General features: G+C 36.9%; 3 protein-coding genes across 4 annotated transcripts; 2 read left to right on the plus strand and 1 right to left on the minus strand.

The window, feature by feature from the left end:
* The first annotated feature begins 1,946 nt into the window (after positions 1 to 1,946).
* On the plus strand, positions 1,947 to 6,150 carry LOC113120979 (E3 ubiquitin-protein ligase RNF170-like). Of its 2 annotated transcripts, none has more exons than XM_026291152.1 (6): positions 1,947 to 2,060; positions 2,963 to 3,029; positions 3,348 to 3,456; positions 4,325 to 4,398; positions 4,756 to 4,866; positions 5,325 to 6,150. In XM_026291152.1, exons 1-6 carry the CDS (start codon positions 2,032 to 2,034, stop codon positions 5,628 to 5,630), a joined length of 696 nt encoding a protein of 231 aa, XP_026146937.1. In that variant the 5' UTR covers positions 1,947 to 2,031; the 3' UTR covers positions 5,631 to 6,150. The 2 variants fall into 2 exon arrangements, with proteins under 2 accessions (XP_026146937.1, XP_026146938.1); XM_026291153.1 differs by having other exon boundaries at positions 2,018 to 2,060; positions 2,982 to 3,029.
* On the minus strand, positions 6,015 to 21,389 carry LOC113120978 (phosphoribosylformylglycinamidine synthase-like). Its single transcript, XM_026291151.1, has 29 exons — positions 21,237 to 21,389; positions 20,466 to 20,593; positions 19,907 to 20,039; positions 19,704 to 19,809; positions 19,419 to 19,617; positions 16,353 to 16,458; positions 16,118 to 16,258; positions 15,909 to 16,033; positions 15,307 to 15,435; positions 15,103 to 15,234; positions 14,883 to 15,011; positions 14,363 to 14,436; positions 14,024 to 14,180; positions 13,873 to 13,934; positions 13,627 to 13,788; positions 13,438 to 13,542; positions 13,101 to 13,232; positions 12,768 to 12,998; positions 12,006 to 12,186; positions 11,554 to 11,637; positions 11,287 to 11,442; positions 10,980 to 11,099; positions 10,078 to 10,223; positions 9,746 to 9,953; positions 9,569 to 9,660; positions 9,250 to 9,364; positions 8,852 to 8,998; positions 8,592 to 8,732; positions 6,015 to 6,788 (listed from the first exon to the last, which is right to left on the minus strand). The coding sequence occupies exons 2-29, from the start codon at positions 20,587 to 20,589 to the stop codon at positions 6,481 to 6,483; spliced, it is 3,945 nt and encodes a 1,314-aa protein (XP_026146936.1). The 5' UTR covers positions 20,590 to 20,593; positions 21,237 to 21,389; the 3' UTR covers positions 6,015 to 6,480.
* Positions 21,390 to 21,916: 527 nt separating this feature from the next.
* LOC113120980 (39S ribosomal protein L19, mitochondrial-like) lies at positions 21,917 to 24,199 on the plus strand. The gene is made up of 6 exons (XM_026291154.1): positions 21,917 to 22,045; positions 22,257 to 22,374; positions 22,738 to 22,856; positions 22,979 to 23,113; positions 23,418 to 23,599; positions 23,709 to 24,199. Exons 1-6 carry the CDS (start codon positions 21,967 to 21,969, stop codon positions 23,928 to 23,930), a joined length of 855 nt encoding a protein of 284 aa, XP_026146939.1. The 5' UTR covers positions 21,917 to 21,966; the 3' UTR covers positions 23,931 to 24,199.
* Positions 24,200 to 24,923: the final 724 nt, after the last annotated feature.

A 24,923-nucleotide genomic window follows, 5' to 3' on the forward strand; every position in this document is an offset into this window, starting at 1 on the left:
GGATCATGTGGTGTAATCGTTGGGCTTGGGTTTCCACATTAAAAGCTGAACAGACTATGGGCACCTAAAAACGTGAATATAAAATAGCCTACAATATGTTATAAAATACTGTCACATTTATCATCAAAATGCCCAGATTCATCCAAATGAGCACGTAAAAAAAAAAAAAAAAAAAAAAAAAAAAAAATAATATATATATATATATATATATATATATATATATATATATATATATACACCTTTAATGACATATTTAAAATGCTAATTAAAGATGATTTACCATCTTGGACCAACAAACAAACCAAAGGTGGTCAATCTGAAATGTAGCCTAGTAGTTAGTCATCCAAAAACATGATCAGCTATCGCCATAATGATCATCTTTGACCAGGTAGCCTAAAGATTGACTTGTTCCAGCTATGACCAGAAACCATTCAATCATGTTCCAAATCCTGTAAATCATTATTTTTCAATGCTTGTTGGGTAAATCTCACAATTTTTTATTTGTTTTAATGTTGCCTAGTTATTATTTTTTTTCCACTTGGCATCCCATAGGGACAATCACTTTTGTGCACAGATGCTTCATGATCAACAGCTCCCAAAAATACAGGTTTCTTCTTTTTTTTTTTAAGTAGCCATTTATTTATTTTATTGCCACTGCCACTTATACAAATATGAGTTAAGCTACCCTAATGGTTTGTCAAAAAAGGTGACTAAACCTTCAAATGAACTTAAAAAAATAAATAAATACAAAATTGAAATAAGGATGTACATACTTTGGAATTACACTATTTTGTGTTTTCTGTTGTTAAACATTAACATTAAGTTCTCTCAAGCGTTTTATGACCTTTTCGTAATAAAAACATAAAATAAGATTGTGATGTGAAGTCATATGCGTTTACACATTATGGGATGGGCACATGTAGGAATACTTCATATACAAAATAAGAGACGCATTGGCGCCTATCTTGCAAACAATTGTATAATATATAAATAAACTAAACTGCATACATTCAAAGTTTAGATAAACTATTTATTTTATTTAATATATTTATTATTAAACATTAAAACAACTTAAGCTCAATGGATATGCCAGTCTGAAATAAGCCAAAAAGTTTCTATTTCATCTTCAACCTGTTAACCACATGGGACAGCGTAACTGGTGGAAGTATTCCTTGACTAACATGACACTGGACTTTAAACCATGACAGCCTCCAGATTCTCAATTGGGCCATGGGTTTGTAGATCAACTGCTATTTTCAGCCACAACGACCTTGCGGTTTAGGCAAAAGTAGAAAGGTAAATATTAGCTTGAGAAATTTTTAGCATAAAGCTCCAGGGCAAATGCACTGATATGGAGCCAATTTGGAAGTTGGGTAGCTAAGATACTAAAGCGGTCTCATCAATAAAAAATGCTGATAGATATAAGAAACAATGCAAATAACCCACACATGATACAATATATTTGAGGCTCGATGTGTATTATAATAAGCCTATAGTATTAGTATAGTATTAAAGCAGGTGTAGATTGTTTTAAGCTGCTGGATTGCCCTGCATGATTGTTCCAGGCACCCCAGTGAAATCAAATGCCTTTCTTTGGTCATCCATATGGGACAGCGTAGATGTGTAAACTTACAGTAAACCACTGACAGATTAACCAGACACCTAACCTACTTAAAATAGGAGGAGACTTACAACCTGTGTCTTTGAACATACGACAGTGGTCACATGACAAAAATACAACACTGCAGACCGAGAAAAGGCCATGGCTTTGTTCAGTGTAAATACAGTCAATAAACAGATTTTGACATGCATTAACATATTGTAAAGGCCTGTAAGGTTGCAAGCAGGTTTCCTGAATTTCGAAAATCCAACAGGGAATCATTGTAGTTACCTAATCTCCAAAAAAGGCTACTGATGTCCTGGTTAATGATTAACCCGTCTGTTAAATTTACTTTGTACAATGGAACAGTGAAAAAGCACTCCAGTCTCTGCCTTCCACAAGAGAAAGCAACTGAATTACGAACAAGAAACATGCCAACCAGTCACAGCTTCAACAACAGGTGAGAGAGACAAACTATTTGTGTTAGATTTGTATTAATTACATTTCATGCACATTTTTGTGCCCATTAATCCAATCTGAAACGATCTGCTGTGTAAATTGATTGTTTAAATGCTCCCTAATGGAGGATTTTATCTGATATAAGGCTATATTTAAATGTTTGAATGATATGCAACATTATTCATGTTATAAATAATGAAATGTTTATTTATAGCTATACATGTGTTATTGTATTATGATGAAGTGTTGTGTCCTGAGACTGCAGGTTAACTGTGTTATAGTATTGTGAGGCAATAAAAGGCACCACACAGAAACTAAAAATAGTATGACATCAGACAGTTTAGTCATGTCAGTCTAACTTTATTCAATTCTAAACTGAACTCAGAGTCTTACAATTCTCAAATACTAATCATTTTCACAATGTTGTGCTTTTTAAACGACATAGGATGATATAAGATAACAACTGCAGGATATCAATCTATAATAAGATGCAAATGTAGTTCTTTTCATATCAAAGGCAAATGTTAGTTCAGTACTGACATATTTCAAAGGCTGATGAACTTCAAGGCTGTCTGATGTTGCGATGTCTGGCATGAGTAAAACACACAGGTGTGTCAGACAGCTAGATTTAGATTTCATACATGCTCTTCCAGACTTAGTCAGCCTATACAGACTACTCATTGATAAAAAGTGTAATACATTTTGTAACAAAAGTTTGAGATGAATAAATGTTTGTATTCTAATGAAGAGGAATTAGGTAATTTTTAATACAGTTTACTCAGAATTTCAAAAAAGAAAATCTGTAGGTCCTGCATTGTGATTTGAAGTCTCTCAGTTCAACAGAATGGTTGAACACAAAATCCACAGAACTGCATTTTATAACTGCATCTCTCACCTGTGAAGGTCCTCTCTTTTCTCAAAGATAAGGAGTCAAAGCCAGCCACACAATCCTCACGTGAACAAAAGAGAGGTGAATACACACATTCCCAGACATATCATGTACTGGCCTCCAAAAGTCTGAGGACTACTAGAAAAATTCTTATATAGTGTATTTTATTTCATTATTTACAATTAAATGCAGCATTTTTGATTAGAAATGTCTATTTCAGTAAGTTACTGCAATGCTACAAAATCAAACATTATCCTGGAAATAAATGACACATGCAACAGAACAATATTTGTAAAAAATAGATAAATTTCATTTATTGCTTTTTTTAAATAGTGTTACTCTAAGAATTTAGAAAGTGAATATTAATCCAGATAAATAATCGTAATTTCATGCTTGCAGGATTTACCTAAAATGTGGTTGCCAGCAGGCAACACGGACAATCACTGCCCTGTCTGTTTACAGATTGCCATCTATCCTGTAGAGACCAACTGTGGGCATCTATTCTGTGGTGTGTATCAACCTACTTAAAACACACATCAATGCAAAAAGGAACAAATAAATAATAAAAAGAGTATTTGCATAACAGTATCTCATTTCAGTGTTTTACAGTGTTAATCATCATGCTGGTTTACTTTAGCTGAAGGTGCTTTAGACTAATGTAACTGCGTACTGTGAGAGAGCAGATGGTGGTGGCCGTTTACACTCCAAGCACTGAACACTTACCCAGTCATGTGACTCTACAGTGTTGTATATGGAGTTTAATATTATACTGTTGCCATAGTTACGATAGCCGAGCCTCTCACTTGACCCAGATCACGTGAATACACACTCAGAGAGGGAATGTTTGTAGATTTATGACAATAGTAAACTACAAGGTTAATATAAAATTTGAAACGGTTCGTAATCCTTGCACCACAGGCTTTAAATCAGCACATTAAAGGTAATACAAGCAACAAAAATAATATGTGCTGCATGTCTCTTTCAGGTTTGATTACTTGTTCAATATTTATTATTATTATTCCATCTAGTCACATCAACTCTACGAAATTAATAAAAAGTAGTGAACCCAATCAGCTACTTTATGTTAAATACCTGCTATTGAAAAAAATGTTTTTATTGAATATTTACCAGATTTACCTGAATCAAAACATAAATAGCAACAAACCACATTTTTTTTGTGTGGTTTTGACGTGGTGTGAATGTTGGAATCCAAATGACATTTCTGAATTACTGAAGCCAATGCAATTCAGTGGAAAAGCACATTTATTTTTGATAAAAATAGTTTAGAATGACCTATTGAAAATAACAACACATTTCTGGTGCATGGTAAAGGAGAGGCCCACGCTTATCTGTCTTCTGTCTCTTTCCCTCTCTAGCACCATGTCTGATATCTTACTGGAAACATTGCTCCTGGTTAGATGCCATCAGCTGTCCTTTGTGCAGACAGACGGTAAGAGATTTCCTAGCTGATACACGCTTCCTGAAAAAAAAAGTATTCTATTGTATTTTATATTTTAGTTCAATTTTCTCTTAAATCTTACTTACCCTAAATGTTTAAATGGTAGTGAATGACATTTTTCTGCAAATCGATTAAGCTGCACATCTGTTTTCAACATTAACAATAATAATTAATGTTTCTTAAGGAACCAAATCAGCATATTAGAATGATTTCTCAAGGATTGTGTGAAAATAAAGACTGGAGTATATATATATATATATATATATATATATATATATATATACACTGTATATACAGAAAAAGTAAAGCTCTCATTTTATTTATCTTTTATTCTTTCTTTATTCTCAGGTAAATAAGATGTGCCATCTCTTCAGAGAGACCAGAACTGACTGTAAAGAGACAGAAGTGCTCAAACATGTCAGAGAATATAACAAGCGCTACTCCGGAGCACCAAGACAGGTACAAACACTTGCTTAAAGTTGGTCTAAAACAATAGTGTGTCTTTTTTATATGCCATGTCAGACAGAAAACATATCTGTTTTTTGGGATACAATGTGATTGTAGCTACTGTAATGCTCCCAAAACCAGGTGATGGCTGACTTGAAAAACTACATTATATAACCATTCTTTGTGTTGATAAAAACTTGTGCCACTCCCAGTACATTTGTACAGTTACCATTGTTACTTCTCAGCAGAGAGTTTGTCAATTTATTTGCTCTGGACTATATCACATCACCACACCTATTTTAGTTCCTGATGCCACAAAGCTTGTGAAACCTCAGGCCTGGAAGGACATAGTTTCCTACAGTTGGAAGACACCCATAGACATGTTTTTATTGTTCAGAAATGCAGCACACACTGATATCTGCGTGTTAGGTCAAATGCTACAGTATGATTGTCATCTTTTCCTTTTTTAGGTAAAGGATTACCTGTGTGATACACCCCTGTTCCTGCTCTTTCTGGGGCGATGGCTGGGAAACATGGGCGGCCTGGTGTGTCTGTTTCTCTTGAGGGTGGCAGTCTGTGGATTTGGCGCTGCCATGTCTTTGGCCTCCCCACCGGAGACTCTTCCTGGACCACTGAGCAGTGTGCTGAGCACGCTGGATGATTTTGTAGTGGTCTTCCTTCTTCTCATTTGCATTATCAACATCAACCAGCAGATGGGGCAGCAGAGGACAAGAACACACTCCGTCACACAGGGTGTGCTGACCGACACATTGTAGAGGACAGTGATGATGTGCTTACTAGCATGTTGAAATCACACCAATCAACCTTGTTGGCAAAGGTTAACAGTGTTATGGATTGCTGCACTTTGATTTTATTGAACATGGATTTTCAATGATGGTGTCTAGAATAGACATACAGCACTAAATGAGAGGATTTCTTATGTTTTAAAAACAGAAATTAAAGGTGTTTTATTAAAGACAGATTGTATATAATAAATGTAAAGCGGTTTTGTAAATACTGTATGCAAGTTTCCAATAAATATTTATATGTATATATATATACACACACACACATTGAATATTTTTTTATGGTGTCTGAATACTTGATTCTAGCTGCGCATTTTCCCTTAAACACACACACACACACACACACACCAAACATTTTATAATCAGGAATTTATTGAATGCTTTGAATTTAATGCTTTGAAGTGTGTTTGCAGCGTTTCATCAAATACTTGTAGTTGAATATTTTCAGCAATGTATATTTTGCTTTTTTAAATAAATGGTGATAATGCAATTCATGTAGCACGTTAATTTAGTGTTTTAGAAACAAAACTTTTCTCAGTGCAAAGTTAATTTCTGGAATGTATATTCTGGATTTTTAAATGGAAAATGGGTCATAATCAGCCATTAAATTTGAATTATATTTCAAAAATGCTCAATAAAGATGTATATGTTGAGGCATCAGTTTCCAGCAGGACTTTACTTCTGAAGTCTACTTGAATACAAACTAAGTCTGTATGTTGGAATGAAGGATCTCAAAATTTTTTTGGGTGAACTATCCCTTAAAGTTGTCTAGTTAGCCTATTTGTTTAGTTGTCTGACACAACTGTACAGTAGCAAATCTCTAGGAGCTCTGACACCAGACTGCAGCATTACGGAACATGCTAAGCCACGGTGAGGCCTCAATTGATCCCCTGAGGTGCTGAGGGGCCCAAGCCCACTGCCAGCCCAGCACGGCCCGCTCTGGATGGGGCATCATAGCCAGGTGACGGCCATCTGCTGAGCAGATGCCTGCAATGCCTTGAGCAGAACCGTTGGGGTTCATGGGATAGATTTCAGTCGGGGTTCCCAAATCATCCACATAACGCAGAGGAGCCAAAGAGGCACCGATCAGCTTCTTCTGAGCCTCAGGAGAACGAAACTGCATCAGACCTGTAGAAAAAAAGAGAGGAGTTTTTAAAGTCTGTGAACCAGAAATTGCTGCCAACTTTACTTCAGTGTAGTGACATATTTCCAACTGAAACAGAATATTGAATAGAGGTCGGGGTTTATTTTAACCCTTATCTTCTCCGTCTCTCACTAACAGTTGGTGAAGTTTGCCAAGCTGTTAAACTGACGTCATCAGGAGAAGGAATGCCATTCCAGAGCGAAGAAAATCAATTAAATGGAAAAAAATCAATTAAAGATGAAATCAAACAGACTATGAACACCATTAACAGCAATTATTATATTAAGTCATCATTATGCTCTATAAACCATAGAATAAAGCCATCATTAGGAGATTTAGGTCATTTTCCTTACAAAAAAAAAACAAGCTAGGCCTATTCCACTGTCAATGTCACACAATCATGTTCCTTCACAGAAGAAGCCAAATTACTTGTGTAATCATTGTCAGGTGTGATCGTGGTTAAACTGATGGTGAGGCAAGAGTCTTAGGACACAGCTGTGTGAATCTTTTGGATGTACAAAGCCTATGATGTACAGAGCACATGTTGCTCTTTGAACATGGCTAAGGTGAAGAAGGAGCTAATGAGTGAGCAACAGGTTCAAATAAAGCCCCATTTTGATGCTGGCTGGAGTTACTGCCACATAGCCAAGGATGTGAGATGTAGTCCAAGCACTCAGACTTTAGACCACCTTGATGCCACCAATTCACACCAGAACTGAAACTTTCAGACAGACCCTTCAAGAACCGTGCACTGGAAACTGGGAGAAGGAGGACTTGTTCGCAGAATAGAAGTAAAAAAGCCATCACTGAAAGAGAAAAATAGAGTGATATGCTTGAATTTGCAAAAGAACACAAAAAAAACGGACAAAGGAAGATTGGCATAATGTGTTGTGGAGTGATGAGTCCAAGTTTGAACAGAGCAAGCGTAGAGCGCATGTTTGACAGAGGGAAAGGTAGAGATAAAAAAAAAAAAAACATGAAGGGGTTAGTATTATGGTGTGGGGTGTCATTTCAGCCTCAGGAACAGGTGACTGAGTGAACATTGATGGCACCATGGATAAGAAACTATACCACAATATTCTGGTGAGGCACAGAGTACCTTCTAGGAGTCATCTTATTGGGACTGGATTTATTTTTCCTAGAGGAAAATGACTAATCATCCTTCTAACTATTGCCAGAAATACCTGCGATGGAAGGAAACATTGAAAATGATGGAATAGCCCCCTCAAATTCGGACCTCAACCCCATCGAGCAAATTTGAGTTGAGTTTGAAAATAAACTGGACAAATCTTTGATACATTCAAAGGAAAGCCTTTGGCTAGAGCTGCAGAAGGCATGGGATAACATTAGTGTTGAAATTCTCAGGAAATATATTGACACCTACAGAGAGATGTAATTGCTGCAAAAGGTGGACATATCAAATATTAAAGTTAAAAGGGGATAAAAACAGTACAACTCAATTCATCTGATATTTCTAACCATTTGCATGTTTCATGAACATTGGTTTTGGAGGCCAAAAAAACAAATAAAAAGCTAATATTTTTAGACCTGTCAGGTGTTCTAATTTTGGCCACTACTATTTATAATGATTTATAATAAAAATAATTATTAAAAAGTCTAATAATTTATCATTAAAAAAAATATGTGATTAAAAAGTACATCTTATATAAAACAAAAAAATATGATCTTTTCCTTATTTTTCTAGTGGTCTCATACATTTGGAACTCACTTGCAACAGCAGTAAATGCAGCTGTCAAGTATAGTGTTACAATGAACATATTTCTAACCTTCTCCATGTGCGACCCAAACGCCCAGAGCAGATCCCTCCATTCCCTCAAGCATGATGGCTGGAGAGGGCAGGATACCTACACTCACAAACCTCGATTCGAACCGACCAGACTTATTATGGGTCAGAGTAACATCAGAACCTACGATAAAAATGCACAAAAAAATATGTCATTTATTAAAATAAAAGTAGGGACAAGGTAAATTCTTGAGGCTGTTGTTGGTATTTACATATGGCGAAACTAAAATGTTTCTCTCTCACCTCCATCCTCACGTTCACCCACCCAGCCAAGCAAAGCCATGAGCTGACACCCATTACACACTCCTAGACTTAGAGTGTCATCACGATTGCGGAAGCGCTCAAACTCCTCACGAGCCTTGGGGTTAAAGGTCACTGTGGCAGCCCACCCTGGTGAATAAGAAAAAGTCAAAGCTTTTGATCATCAGCTGGAGAACAAGTGCTAAGATGCAGACATTTTCAGTCGCCAGAGTGTCAAGGCCACTACTAAATAACCTATGACCTGAGTCACAAATCTAAGGTCATATGAACATTCAATGGTGGGAATGAGTTAATGCTTGTTATCATTATGGAGCAAAACTAACAGACAGTTCAGCAGTGATATGTAAGATTGCTGCAACATGCAATAGTGTGATTTTCACCTTTAGCTGAGCCCAGCACATCTGCGTAGCTAAAACCACCCACAAACACCACAGCTCGAAAGGGGTCAAGGGTCATGGAGCCTGAGCACAGGTCCTGCATCGTGACATCCCACACCTACAGATCATACAAGAAAAAAAGTCAAATGTCAAAATAATTCAACTCAGCCTTGTTAGCAGTGTAAAATGAAAAAGTTTAAAAGCAAACAAGCAGCATATGTGATATTGGTGAACAAACATTACACCTAAATTATTTGAATATATTAAAAAATATTGAATTTGAATGAATATTGAATCTTTCTTTGTGTAGGTGTATCTTTACCTCGAATCCAGCCATGAACAGAGAAGCAGACATCTCTCTGTCTCCGTTACTGCCTTCCTCTCTCATAACAGCTGCGCAAGGTTTCCCTGAAGCTGAAACAAGTCATATATTTTAACATAAAGGTCAAGTATGAATATGGGAAAGATTCAAGATTGTGAAATGGGTTCATGGTCTCACAGAGCTCTTTAATGACGGGTGTTTGGGAGGGGTCAAAGGTGAGCTTGAGGTACTGCTGTGTGCGAGAAGCAAGCCCTTCTTCTTCCTCTTGGACACACAGTGGATTAGCCTGCAATCGCTCCAGCTGAAAACTAGTGCTTTCCCATATCGCCCGAAGTGTGGGTAGACGCTCATTCAGCACTTCCTGTCCACACACCCACACTTTGACCTACAAGACCATATGGAGAAGAAATCAGCAGTTTTTAAATGCTTTCTCTGCAATCACTGAGCTCCAATAATATTCCACTGAGCTCCATTAATCCATGCATATGCTTTTAGGTGACTCCGCTCACCCTGGCATCGGGTCCAAAACCAGATGTTCTGCCAATTCTGTGACATCGGAGACCAGCATGTGTGTATCTCTGACAGACAGTCGATGCGTTTCGCTCACACACTTCCAAAACCAGACCTAGCTCCTCTGAAAAAAGAGCCTCCATCACTGAAAGAGAGGAATGAGGAGGTACATGAGTAAATATCTATAGTTATGTTTCCATTGAAGCTGCAAATCTTGTGAAAAATTCTAATAATCTGAACCCCACCCCACACACACACACTCGCACTAATTTGCCACACTCTTATGAACAGGCGTGCAACAGTTAGCGGTAGCTAGAGATTATATTTTATAAGAATTTAATTAAGAATATTTTTCTTGCACAAATGAATCGCTTCGCTTCAGAAGGCTTTTATTAAACCACTAGAGCTGTGTGGAATATTCCTATTCACTGTCATTCTAAACTTTGAAAGAGCCAGGACAATTTTAATATAACTTTAATTGTATTCGTCTGAAAGAAGAAAAGTAATTTACTGTACACCTAAGATGGCTTGAGTCTGAGTAAATCATGGGGTATCTTTCATATTTCCTTAATAAAGATAATGAAACGTCTTCCCTTGGATAAAAAAATAAACAAAATAATAAAAAAATTATAATCACACACAAATAAGGATGTGCACAGTTAAGTGACTAGTAGACTAGTAAAACACAGATTTACATAAAAACTAACTAAAAATATGAATACGCTAATAGCACATAAATAATACCAAAATACTTTTTTTTCGGAGACACCTCAAACCTCAAATCAGTTTACTCATTTTAGGTGAAAAAAACCTATACAGACTGTAACGAAAAGTAGATGGAAACTGGCTTATGATGGCTGACACAAGTAGCTTTAATTAAATTTTTTTTTTTTTTACTAACCATCAACGCCTTCTAAAGGCATGTCAACATCTATCCCACGATTCCCTGCAAAGGCCATCTCCAGTAGACAGGAAATGAGCCCTCCATCACTGACATCATGTCCTGCAGTCAGTAGTCGATCTGCAATATAAAATTAAAATCAACAGATTGTATAGGGACAAAATGCTGTTGTGCTTTGGGAATTGACAGAGTTGGCCCTATTTGAGAAGGAGCAAAAACTGTTCCTAGATCAGTTAATGGATAAAGTAAAAAAAAAAAATATATATATATATATATATATATATATATAATAGCAGCACATACGGACCCTGAATCAATGCTTGTGTTGTGTTGAAGCAAGCAGAGAGTTTTTCTGGCTGATCCAGATCTGGACTGCTGTCTCCAAGTTGCCCATAACACTGAGCTAGAGCAGAGCCGCCCAGCCTGTATTTACCTGAGCTCACTGGCACATACAGAAGCACACCTGATAAAGGAAGAGAGTGCATGTGAGAGATGAACACACTAGTATCGACTAGCAGAAATATAAGATATGAGAGGTTAAAAGTGCCAAAAGTGGTAAAGATTTAGGATCAACCTTTGCCATCAGGGTCGTCCAGGTCAGGGGTCACAGTAGCTGTGATATCAGGACACACAGCATACACAGAGATAACCAGCGAGCCTAAAAACACAAGGAGAGCAGTTTGTAGTCTGGCATAAAATGCATGCAGGAAATGTCTTATTTACTGTAGAATAAAAATCACATACAACTAGGTAGGGCAGGTGTCTAGTTGAGTACTAGTGAACCCAACTGAAGTAAAACAGCTGTGATACATTTATTTCAGGATTCTCAGATGAATAGTGTGTTCAAAAGAACAGCATTTACTTCGATTTTTAATTTATTAAATTTATTAATAAAAACGTATCTTACTAACCTTGAATTTTAAAGAACAGCATATAAAACAAGTGACGTGACCAACTTTCATTTTTTGTGTGTTAGAAGAATCGACTATTTTCCATCCCTACTTCAGATACGCTTAACACTGGTACCTGGGGCCTTGACAGTTTCTCCACTGACACGTGCAGCCATGCTGAGTGAATCTTTTCCCCCATCCACAGCCACTCCCAGCTGACCCATCACTATACACATGGCCTGACACGCCTCCCACAGGCACGCTCCCTCTCCTGGCAGCTTGGCAGCCCACATCCAGTTACCGCTGCACTTTACATCCTGAGAAGATATGCACAGATATCCTTAGGTGACAAGTACTTGTTTTTTTCCCCCAGTTTTAATGCACCAGTCACTTAATTTTTCACTCAAAAATTTTAATTCTCTCATTAATTACTCGTGTTATTCCAAACCTGCAAGAACTTAGTCTTTGGAACACATAATTTTGATGAAACCCGAGAGCTTTCAGACCCTGCATAAACAGCAATGGTACTAATGTTAAAGGCCCAGGAAGGTAGTAGGCGCATCGTTAAAATAGTCCATGTGCCATCAGTGGTTCATCCGTATTTTTATGAATCCACAAAAATACTTTTTGCACCAAGAAAACAAAAATAATGACTTTTTTCAACAATTTCTTCTCTTCTGTTTCATGCAGTGGTACTGTTGTGAATGCACATCAAAGACTGACATGAAAAGAAAATGTTGAATAAATTATTTTCTTTTAATCAAAAATATGTTCATTTGTGTTTTGAAGATCTTCTGGGTTTGAAACCACACGAGGATGAATAGTTAATGACAGAATTTGAATTTTTTTTGGATGAACCATACCTTTAACATGTTAAAAAATGCAAAGGCTTCTTCACCTTGAGAGCAGACACTCTTGCAAACACCAGGTTAGTGAGAGCTTCTCCCACAGCCATACGAGCCCCAGCTGCTGGTGACACCAGCCCTTTGATTGGCTGCTCGCCTATCGCCGTGGCTGCTCCCTGGAGGCTGAACGGAGACAGGGCAACAACAGCTACATCAGCCAGTGGAGTGTGAAGAGGACCCACACACTGCTGCTGAGCAACCAGACCAGTCACAGATCGATCAACCTGGAACAGAGGGTTTTGCGTAAAATGGATTACATTTAATTTTTAACATGTAATGCAAAAGTCATATATTATTATGCATGTGCTAAGCAGTGAGTATTGTACCTTGTTGGTGAGGTAGCGCTTACTGGCCACTGCAGGCAGCCGGAGAACTCTCTCCAGAGCTGGAAGAACAGAGAGACCCACAGGAAGAGAGAGAGGCTGCAGAGACACAGCCATTCGCTCCAATACAAACTCCTAAAACGATATGTAGACCTGATTGAGTGGAAAGCAATATAAAAGTAAATCCAAAAAGTGTAATTTGATCACTTAAATTTGGGAGACTAGACACTGCAGTACAAAAACCAGCCAAGAGAGGGTGCACTGTACCACAATTTCTAACTTTGTCAATTTCTTAATGAAGACTTGAGCAGATTTAGGCCATGTCTGGTAAAGTTTAAACCTTTTGTGGCATCTTTCCCAAGACCCAATCCAGCTCCAGATCCACAGGGCACCGGCCAGTATCAAGCTCATTGGTCTGTTTACACAGGTCATCCACCAACAAAATCTAAAGAGCAATACATTTACATGAGAAAGTGTCAAGAAGTGGCCCAAAAAACATTTTTAGCTACAAAAAGATAGTTTGACTCACCTTGCCATCACCAGTTATCTTGCCCACAAAGTCGACAGGACATTTCTCCCTCTGACAGACCCTCTCGAGGAAGCTCCGGTCAGATGGGCGGAGCAACAGAGCATTACTTTCCTGATACTCCGCCCCCCACAGCTCCAAAACACTGAGGGTGGGGTCACCTCTCTGAATATTTAGGTAAAATATGTATATTAAATATTTTGACATGAAAATGAAGATACAGACATTTTATTAAAGACTTTATCTCACCTTAAACTTGCTAGTATAGATAATGGCACCAGCAGGCTCACTCAGCTCCTTTAACACATTACCTACACAAATAACAAGATGTTTTTATACATTATAACACATGTGTTGTTGAGTAGGGAAATAAAATTAAAAAAAATTATTTCATCCGTACCATTACCCCCAGCACCCTGGTCATGAATGCTGCAGATGGGGTTTCCTTCCTCTCTCTCCAGGCAGGCCCTAAGAGCCCGGTTCATCTTTTGCTCCATTTCAGCATCTCCTCTTTGGACTGCGCCAAGATCCCTGGCACTGGAGTTATCACCTTGAACCTACAATAATACATACATACATACATACATACATACATACATACATACATATATGTACATATTAGGTTCATTGCAAAGTCTTTGAAAAAATATGCAACACCTACACATTCTCTGTAAACACATAAAACCTTGAACTTTAGAGCATCTTGTAAATTAATTTTAATGTGGAAATTTTGGTGTACCTGTACAGAAGAGGCAGCTCCCCCACCAACACCGATCCTGTATACAGGACCTCCAATTTTCACCACCTCCATACCTGCCCCGGACAAGAGGAAAAAAATGGCAGAAAGAATAAAGAGAAAAAAGCAGTTTGTATATACTACCGTGCAGTTTGTTGTCATTACATTTTTTTTTTTTTTTAAAGAAATTAATACTTTTATTCAAAAACGATGCATTAAATGAAATGAATGAAATGAAATGAAAGCAGCGGTACAGATAAATATTGTTTCTTTTGAACTGAAAATTGTATTATGGTTTCCACAAAATAGCAGTAACTGTTTTCAGCATTGATATAAAGAAATGACTCTTGAACACCAAAATTAGCACATCAGAATGATTTTTGAAAGATCATGTGACAGTGAACACTTGAGTAATGGTGGCAGAAGATTCAGCTTCGCCACTACAGAAATAAATCAATCAATTTCTAAATGGAAATTCTGAAACTAATTATGGTGCATTAGGTGTATATTACTCCTTGTGTACCTGGTGAAGCCTGTTCTTTCTTCACATGCTGGTCCTCAATAGAGCCTAGCCCACCACTGAACATGATCGGCTTGATCCACTCCCGTCGTTCACCGTTAGCCAAACGCATCCCAAAGGAACGAGCAAAGCCTTAATGGGAAACAAAAGAACGAATAAACAACTGTAAATACAAGCGAATAACTCCAAATAACCAGATGACAACTGTCCTGTTCTATTTCACCTGCTAGAACTGGCTCCCCAAACTTATTTCCGTAGTCAGAGGCTCCATCACTGGCCTCTATGGCCACCTGGAGTGGAGGAGCAAAGCTGGATGGGTACTCCCATCCTTCCTCCTCCCACGGGAGCACAAACCCTGAGAAGAGAAAAGATCCAGATATGGGAATGTTTGCTTTTGAAAACAAAATAGCTGAGTTTTAGGGTTTACCTGGGATATGCAGGTTGCCGAAGCAGTACCCAGCAGTGCCTGCGATCACATGACCACCCTTTCCAGCACTCTGCACATCTCTGATCCGTCCACCAGTACCTGTGGTGGCTCCGCTGAATGGAGCAACACCTGCGCATAATAAACAGCATTTTATGACACAAATATAAACTTTATTATTGTTGAAATTGTCAACAAAAAATAAAAAATAAAAATAAAGAAATCATAAAATATTATATTGCACAAAATAAAATGAATTCACGTGACAGAAATATTTTCAAAAACAAAAGCACAAAATTAAGAAAACTATTGAAGTTATTTTAAGAAATTAAAATAAACTAAAAATATACAAATGAAAGAAAATTCTAGATATAAAAATACTGTAAATTATATAATTATTACTATTACTAAAGCATAGCACTGATTGATGCATTATATTATTGAAATATTAGCAAAAATATTTCAATGCTTAATTGCTGCAATTAATATTTTGCTTATTCACCATGCTGTCAGTAATAACTATTTTAATTCTCATTTAAATTATTTAGGTTGGCCTCTGCACATTTGTAAATAAGCAATCAGGTTAAACGTATTTAGGCTCAGACCAGTGGGGAAGTTGTGCGTCTCTGCAGTGAAGATGATGTGTCGGGTAGCATGCCGGGTTTTATATGGACAGGCCTGCGCAGGGTTTGTGGGATACATACACTCCATCTCCATGCCTTTAATGCCACTACAAACACACAAGAACCACATATTGAGACATTCTGCCCAAGCACTGTTTAAATGGGTTGACTTTCACAGTGAAGCATCTAACCTGCTGTTGTCACAGAATCTGATGACATTGTTCTGGTTGCTATGGTGCTGAGTGCCCATAATAAGACTAAAGAGTGTCTCTTCCTGCGCTTCTCCATCAATGATCATTCGCCCTCGGAAGAACCAGTGGCGGCTGTGCTCACTGCAGGACAGAGAGAGAGCATGAGATTGTCATTGTCCATGTCTATTGCAGATTAAAGACTTCCCTTGGTGTTTATTCTCTGGAGAGCACGCACCTGTTGGACTGAGCCAGATCAAAGCATTCTACACTGGTGGGATTCCTTCTCACCCTCTGGAAGAGTGCAGTGTAGTAGTCCAGATCCCAAGAGTCGAACGCCAACCCTGCTCATACATGCAGAAAAAGAGACAGACGTTCTGTGAACGTGTGAGACTTCCAGTTCATTAGCGACAGTGGGGAAATAATGAGAAGACTACCAAAGTGCAGTAAATGGCTAAACTGTTTACACTACAAACTAGTTAGTTCATTATTAATATAACACATTAAAACAATATAAGACAAGACACCAGTTTGCAATATCAAACAGTAAAACAAGCCGTTAAAGCAAAAAAAAGGCTGGAAGTGAATGACACCAGAAGCAAGTCCCATAAAATTTACAAATGGCAGCGCCTGCTCTTAAGGGAAATATAAAGTAGACAGGAACATTATTACAAGTCATACAATTTCTGTAAGTGCATTAAACTGTTCTTAATGCATTTACTATTGTACTGGAAACGGTTACTTTTGATACTACAATAATGATGTTTACATTGATTTGTAATAATAGCATAAACAAATTAACTGTTTTAAAAAAAAGTGCTATTGTAAGCGACACATACAAATCTGTACTGCTTTTTTGGATAATTGAAGTAAAACTGCAGTTAAAACTATCAAAACAGAGAGATATTTCATAAACTTTTGTTCAAACGTTTGACGATGGTGAGACTAATACAGTAAATTTTGTAACACTGTGAAATATCACTGCAATTTAAAATGAGTTTATATTTGAATATATCTTGAAATATCATTTCTTTCTGCAATGGTAAATCTGAATGATCAGAATCCATTAATCCAGTGTCACATGATCCTTTAGAAATCATTCTAATATGCTGATTTGGTGCTAAAGAAACATTTCTTATTATTATTATTGTTGAAAACAGAAAACAGCTGCTTAACAGAATGTTCAAAGAACAGCACATATTTTATTATTTTATAATGTTAACATCATTAATGCCATTTTTGATCAATTTAATTTGGGCTTTACTCCTTGCTGAATACAAATATTTATTTCTTTACAAAAAAATTTAACTTACTGATGCCAAACTTTTAAACAGTAGTGTACAGCATCAAAGAACAAAACCTCATCTGAGAAAATGGTCAGACTAAATAAAAAGGCCAATTCTATGTAGAAAACCTATTCTGACTCCTTCTTAAAACAGAAATAGGCCTACATTTACATTTTAAAGGACTGTTAAGGATATCACATGCTTGTAGTCCTTCTTTAATCTGAGATGTAGGCAATGAGCTTTGGTGTGACCAACCGGCATACCGTCTCTCAAACAGTCATTCATTCTTTCCTTTCACACACCTCGTGATCTAATCAAATAGGCCCCTCTTATCTCGTGACATCTTCCCTTCCTCTAATCATGTTAAGTCTCATGTGACCTTAAAATACTGCATCATTATTTGTAGAAGAGTTGCCGATCTCATCACTGAATACTGACTACACACAGTTCTTAAAGTAGTTGATTAAATCATTTTTCCAATATTACAGTCTCTTTAGTCTTTAAGAATAATGTCATTTTGATGTAATTCATGTGATACTGCAACTGGTTTTATATCCTTGTATTTGTAATATAATGTTAAAATCAAAAGACGACATCATCAGATGGTTATTCTAGTACTTAACAGATTTTAATATGGGAATTTTCCCATATTTTTCATCTTCTGTTATTTTGCCAATGGGATGATGTGGATAGTGTCTTAAAGACTAACTATAGGCTGATAAATCTGTCTCTCATTAGGTAAAACCATGGTACTCCAAGGTACTGTTGTTACAGTACCAAAATTTCAGGATTTGGTACTGATACCAGTGAAAATCCACGGTTCTCTCTGTACCAATTTCGGTACCAAAGCAAAACACAAAAACATGCCAATTAAATTTTTTTTTTTACTATATTTTTATTTAAACCAAACTGTGTACATATTTAATTTTAAAGGGCTTTTGAATTTTAAAGCCAAGAATAACATAAGTTAGCTAAAAAATAAAATAAAAAAAAAAAAGCCCAGAACTGCTCACGAGTTTAAGTTTAAAGCATTCGATTGACATGGACAGACTGTCACACAGAGAACACACGATCATGCTGGATACACATACAACTGGATTCGACTGAGTTTGCAAGGTTTGTGAAATTAAATGTTCATTAGACATTTAAAGATTTGTTTAAATTATATAAATGCATATTTGCTTAATAATGATGTCAAACGAGAAAGTAATAATGTTTGCCTTTCTATTACTAATAGGCCTGATATAAAAGCAATCGTTATAATACTTTCTCTATACATTCATTCCTTTGTTTGACCTTTCTATCTGATAATTAGACAGACTTCTATCCGTATTAGACAGAACTGTTAACGGCGACGACGAACAAGAGAGAGAGTGTGAGCAGTGTGTGGGCTCAGGTGTGCCATCAAAATAAAAGTCCCGCCTCAAACACATCGACCAAGCAGAAAAACGTATCTGCTGATGCCGATATTTGATAAATGCCAATATCGGCCTAGGCGATATATCGGTCGACCACTAAGATATACAGTGATATAAAAACACCCACGTTGTTTTTCGACTTTGTCTCATACAGTGCTCATGTTTTTTTCAACAAAGTCAAAGCCTTTTGGAAAATCTATCTGTGGCTGTCAGTTTTGATAATGTGGGCACAAATAAATAAATGTATGGGAAACACAATTAAACTAACTTGCTAGAACTTTCATTTTATCTGAGTGTCTGTCTTTAAAGTATTTTGTTAGTTGGTGTTTTTCCTCCTTTGGATGTTGTCACATCTCAGTGCTTTTATGAAGAGAGCGCATCTACGCACCTTTTGGATAGTGCATAAAGAACCGGGTTGACCGGGTACTCGGTACCACCGGTACTTAAAAAACCTTGGTCCAAACATTTTTTTTTTTTTACCGACCTGGTATCGAAGTACCAGGCCTTTTGACAACACTACTCCAAGTTTCTCAGTATCAAGGTTTTGTTTGTTTTTTTCTTAAGAGGAAATGTGGTTCAGACTACAAAAACATTTCTTACCAAGTTCATCATTGGCCTTCTCTAAGGCAGTACGACCTTTTCCTAGAATGTCCACCTCGAATACTTCCTGTGGCCGAATATCAACAGCAAAAGACGTGATTGGCTGGGAGTAAATGCATTCGGTCATACTGTCATACAAGCAGCAAATCAGTCTCTCCATCTCTCCCTCCTTCAATACACCATTATGTCCTTCCTGGGGCTAGATGAAAGAGAGAGCTTTTAATCAAAATGGGTGGAAAAAAAATCTTACTGACATGTAAAGCTATTTAAAGCTGTTCTGCTGACCTTGATCAAATGACGGCGGGAGAGCTCCACTCTCGTCACCCGGCTCAGGCCTGCACTTCTGCAGATGGACACTGCATTGGTGGACCAAGCAGTGGAGAAGTTCAACCTACAAAGGTCAAGATATAATTGAAAAAAGTGAGTGAGTATTAATAAAGATCACAATACCTTACCATCATGATAAGACAGTGGTAGGTAAAGGTTACCTGGGTCCAATCTCCACCAGTCTTGCCCCATCCTCTGGCTTTAAAGTAGGCTTCTCAGACAGACTGACAGAATAAGGAGGACTGAACAACCAGCACAAAATATCTTTATGCTCCACACTCAAAGAGTCAGACCCTGGGAGAGAAAGAGATGATAATGAGATAACAAAGATGAAGAAATACACTAATGTATGAGAACAACACTTGAACAAAACTGAGCCACATGATGACACTATTGCTTTCCTTAGATCTGCTTTATGGCTGAATTTAATGTGTCATAACTGATCAACTCTAAAACCATGACAGTTATTGAACTAAACTTTATCAACACTAAACTAGTTTAAGCTGAAATAGATTAGCTATAAAAGCGAGTTGAATAATGTCTAGTGTTTTTAGAGCTGCTTTACAGCTATAACTGTATTCATTTCACTACTGAAGAACTTTGCAGCATTTAGACTGTTATTTTTCTTTTATTATGGCTTTGAAACAATATGTATTGTGAAATGCAATGCAAATAAATGTGATGTAACCTTTTTGCTATTTCTGAACAATATTCTCTCACCATCCAGCTCTACATTGTAGCAAAGCTCTGATGTTATTGTGACATCTGGAAACAGTTGTGCGATTCTTCGTATAAGCCGAAACTTCCCAGTCTCCTCTCTTCTGTAGAGCCGCACGACAGGCATGATCCTGAAAGAAAGACAGAAAAAGACTATTAATAACTAGTGCTGAATACTATTTTCACAATGTATACTGGGGCATAATAGGGAAAGCATTTCCCGACTTACCTTTAATTTATCAGCAGTTAATAATAATAATAATAAGAAGAAGAAGAAGAAGAAGAAGAAGAAGAAGAATCTCTGCTTAGTCAATTCATTTCAAAGAGAAATGTTTTAGCCTACTAGTAAAAATTGGCTTCTTTGTTGAATAAGGGATGAACTAAGTCAGGGGTCAAACAAATAATTTGTGGGTTGCATCACAAGGCAGACAATCACCTCAGCCTAGTCAGAGGTCACCTATTCAGTTAAAAGTATAGTGTTAATGGGTTAGACTGAAAGGTCAACTTAATTTAAATGGCACGAATAAATGAATAATACAACGACAAACACTCTTAAAAGTATGCACTGTAAACAATAAGAAATCATATACTAATAAGTACCAAATGAACACTGAGAAGTTTGTCGAGAAGTAACTAACAGCCTGCGAGTAGTTTACAAACTTTTCGGTGCATATTATATCACAGCTATTAACAATAAATACTGTAATGGTAACATAGCAAAACCAATATGTTTATAACTTGTATATGCATCCAAATGGCAAGCAAGTATCTTACTCAAGTGCTGCTCGAGTTGTTCTCTGGTAGACTCGTCAGATGTGTAATGAATGATGTTGACCACTGCAGAGTGCAGACGGCACTCAGATCCACGTGCGCATGTGGATTAAACACGAACCTTCCGCCACAAGGGCCAGCCTCTATGCGCATGCGCACATATCTGTAGAAATATCACTGCCTGTGTCACTAAGTGCACACTATCCATTCTAAATTATATGTGATATAAGTAATTTTCAATGCTATTTAGGGCAGATATGGTGGATAGTATGCACATTGGGACGCAGGAACTGACTCTATCTCATCTGAATGGAAACAGTAAATGGAGAGACTGATAATTGAGGGCCAATCATATGAAAGATTAATTTAGACGACTTCAAATGAAAGTTCAGGGCTATATGAGGGTGGGTAGTTGGCCACTGGCACGTCACTGACACCTTTGTCCTGTATACACTAACGTTATATGAATCTTGGAGAATACTTTATAACAGCCAAATCTGGTTTGGGACGGTCTAATATGGAATATATTCTTCATTGTGACACAGTGAATTTTCTAATTTGTTACATTAATTTCACTCATGTTTAGAGCTCCAAAAGATTTAGCATAAAAATAGTTAATACTGCATAAAACATTTAAGTTTTCACATCATCCAGCCAGTCATCGTCATCGTTCTTGAAGTTAGACGGCCAATCAGAATGTTTCTTGTACACACTCCTCTGTCAGAGGTCGAACATGATGGCGGCGTGCACAAGGAGGACGAGAGAAATTATGAGCTTGCTACGAATTTCAAGGCATTTCCCTCAGAACCAACGTATGTTACTGTGCTTTGTATTCCCTATTACCAAGTCCATATTAGACAGTACATAGTACAAACAGAAAAGACCTCTAATGAGACGATCATTAAAACTCAAGTGAATAACTCTGCGTTAGTTTGAGTTTACAGCCCGTTGTAATGAATACGTTTACTATTACTGATACCTGACATGATTTGTACACATGCATCGTATTTATTTTATTCCTAGGACTTCTGTCGACGTCAGTACCGAGGCACGCAGCAGCGTCAGATGGACCTCCGAAATTCACTCCTCCATCCAAACCAGTTATCATAGACAAAACACAGAAAGAAGCATCTCTGCGAAGGTATGTGTTGATCTTGAGTAAATGCATATGATTATACTTTAGTTTACACCTGACAGCTTCTTTAGGTAAAACATAATTTAAGCAAGACTGTAACTGTTAAAGGAATAATAAAATAATTAATTTACTGTAGTCATTTTGAGCTGTTTGCCATTAATATTTTTATTTCAAACTATGCAAACATTCGCATTGCCCAAAATGTTGAAAATACCATGAACCATTTAAAAGGTAGCCTGAATTTTCCAATTTTTGACAAAGTTTGCATCACTGGATGTTACTGTCAGCTGTTTAATATTTCTATCATAAACTGTTTAATAGTAGCATGTTTCATAATTTAGTTGCTTCACAAAATACATGTCTGATTAGGTTTTTGAGTCCAGAGTTCATCCCTCCTCGTCAGCGCACAAACCCTGTGAAATTTTCAGCAGAGCGGAAAGACATGATACAGAGACGGAAAGTTCTCAACATTCCGGAGTTTTACGTTGGTAAGAAATACTGATGATTGTAACACACTACACTGCAAGACTCCTCCGTTTTATGGTGATTTGTGATTGAAAAATTTCCTTTGCTGTTCCTCCTTATATATTATCTTTATTGTTTCATGTAGGCAGTATTTTAGCAGTGACCATGACTGATGTTCATGCGAATAAGAACTTAAATCGCTTTGTTGGAATCTGCATTCAGCGCTCTGGAAAAGGATTGGGTGCTACTTTTATACTCCGGAATGTTGTTGATGGCCAAGGTAAAAAACAAAAAAACAACTTGTGATGCTTCATTTTAATTTGTTTTAGTTTTGTTGCATTATATGTTCTGTTGCTGCAACAATTAATAAAAAAAATAAAAATAAATGCTAGAGTAAAAATTATTAAAAGACATAATTGACAGATTAATTGATTATCAACATAATCCGCAATTGCAACCCTACTGTTCTGATTTGTACTGGTTTCACTTTAGTCATTTTCCACTATGCATGGAATCTAATGCTTTTTGAATTTTGTTGCCATTTTGTTATCAAATGCACAGTAATAAATTTTCATTCACTGTAGGAGTGGAGATATGCTTTGAATTGTACAATCCACGTCTGCGTAAGATTGAAGTGTTGAAGCTGGAAAAGAGAATGGATGACAATCTCATGTACTTGAGAGATGCTCTTCCTGAGTACAGCTCGTTCGACTTTGACATGCAACCTGTACATTATGAAATAACAGGAGATGTTGCGGTCAATCCGGTAAGGATTTTTATCATCTGTAACATTCAGTAATGATAAATTGTACACCTGTGGTTTTCAGCCACTACATTTAAATAGTTTCCTGTCTGTTTCTCTCTTTCTCTTGTAGTTAAAAGTAAAAATGAAGCCAAAGCCATGGTCTAAACGTTGGGAGCGCCCCAAGTTTAACATTATGGGTATCCGCTTTGACCTATGTTTGACCCCGGAGATGATGGAGCATGCTCAGAAGTGGGCAGAACCGTGGAGGCCGTATGATATGCTGAAGGAGTATGACACATCCAGTCTAGAGGAGCAGATCTTCAAGGAGGTACAGGAAAATCTCCGAAAGTGAACAGTCTTTAGAAACCACTTCCAGCCTGGACAGAGACAATCCCTTCAAAGGGACATGAGGCTGAGGGGACCCCTTTAAAGATGCTGAAAAGATCTGACTTTGGTGAGACATGCTGATGTGGTTCTGGTTCTGGGGTTTGCCTCAAAATGGATTCTGGAGATACATTTAGATGACTTCAGATACATCGGAACTTTTCATGTGTGTGTATTTTACATGCTTCTCACCATCTCAACTGCTTATCTTCAAATAAACATCCTCAATTAAATTGCTTTGCTGTTGTTTATCGTCTTATGTTTGTGCCATTAGTGTCTGCAAATGCAGTTGTGCAGGCTGTAAGACCGCTGCCTTGCAATTAGTCACTGTTAGCAATAGAGGGCAGCAGAGAACACTCCAAAGAAATGTAAATTGATATCTGAATAGCAAATTATATATCCTTAATAATAATAAATAAATTGATTAAAGTTATTTCATGTAGTCTAATTTTGCAGTTGTTTACATTCTGAAAATAAATTAGATGACTACATAAAGGGATTAGTAAAAAACATTTTTTTTAAAGAGATCAATTTTTTATACAGCAAGGATGCATTAAATTGATAAAGTGACAATAAACCACATTTATAGTGTTACATAAGATTTTGTATTCAAATAAATGTAGTTTTAACCTTTTTTTGTTGATCAGAGACTCACAAAAAAATTTAATTTACATTTAGTCATTCGGGAGAAGCTTTTATAAATGACTTACAAATGAGGACAACGGAAGCAATCAAAACCAACAAAAGAGCAATGATATGCAAGTGCTATGACAAGTCTCCGCTTAATTCAGTACATGTATTATTACATAACATATATTAAAATCGGAAACTTTTATAATATTTATTAATATGAATGTTTTTACCATTTCTTTTCTTGGCTTTTTTAAAGGTAAATAAATGGAGCCTTGGTAAAACATTTAAAAATCTTACTGACCCCAAGCTTTTGAATCATCTAAATAAA

Source organism: Carassius auratus, chromosome 20 (genome assembly GCF_003368295.1).
Source record: "Carassius auratus strain Wakin chromosome 20, ASM336829v1, whole genome shotgun sequence".
Classification (NCBI taxonomy): domain Eukaryota; kingdom Metazoa; phylum Chordata; class Actinopteri; order Cypriniformes; family Cyprinidae; genus Carassius; species Carassius auratus.

Bases quoted from the DNA above. Each gene is read 5' to 3' on its own strand.
- LOC113120979 (XM_026291152.1), top strand. From the start codon at position 2,032: ATGCCAACCAGTCACAGCTTCAACAACAG. The intron at 3,030-3,347 runs GTGAATACACAC...TCATGCTTGCAG, and splicing joins CTCACGTGAACAAAAGAGAG to GATTTACCTAAAATGTGGTT. The intron at 4,867-5,324 runs GTACAAACACTT...TTCCTTTTTTAG, and splicing joins ACTCCGGAGCACCAAGACAG to GTAAAGGATTACCTGTGTGA.
- LOC113120978 (XM_026291151.1), bottom strand. From the start codon at position 20,589: ATGCCTGTCGTGCGGCTCTACAGAAGAGAGGAGACTGGGAAGTTTCGG. The intron at 16,459-19,418 runs GTAAGAAATGTT...ATGTATGAGCAG, and splicing joins GAAGGCCAATGATGAACTTG to GGTTGGCGTTCGACTCTTGG. The intron at 9,365-9,568 runs GTAAAGATACAC...TATGATCTGTAG, and splicing joins TGTTCATGGCTGGATTCGAG to GTGTGGGATGTCACGATGCA.
- LOC113120980 (XM_026291154.1), top strand. From the start codon at position 21,967: ATGATGGCGGCGTGCACAAGGAGGACGAGAGAAATTATGAGCTTGCTA. The intron at 22,046-22,256 runs GTATGTTACTGT...TTTTATTCCTAG, and splicing joins GCATTTCCCTCAGAACCAAC to GACTTCTGTCGACGTCAGTA. The intron at 22,375-22,737 runs GTATGTGTTGAT...ATGTCTGATTAG, and splicing joins AAAGAAGCATCTCTGCGAAG to GTTTTTGAGTCCAGAGTTCA.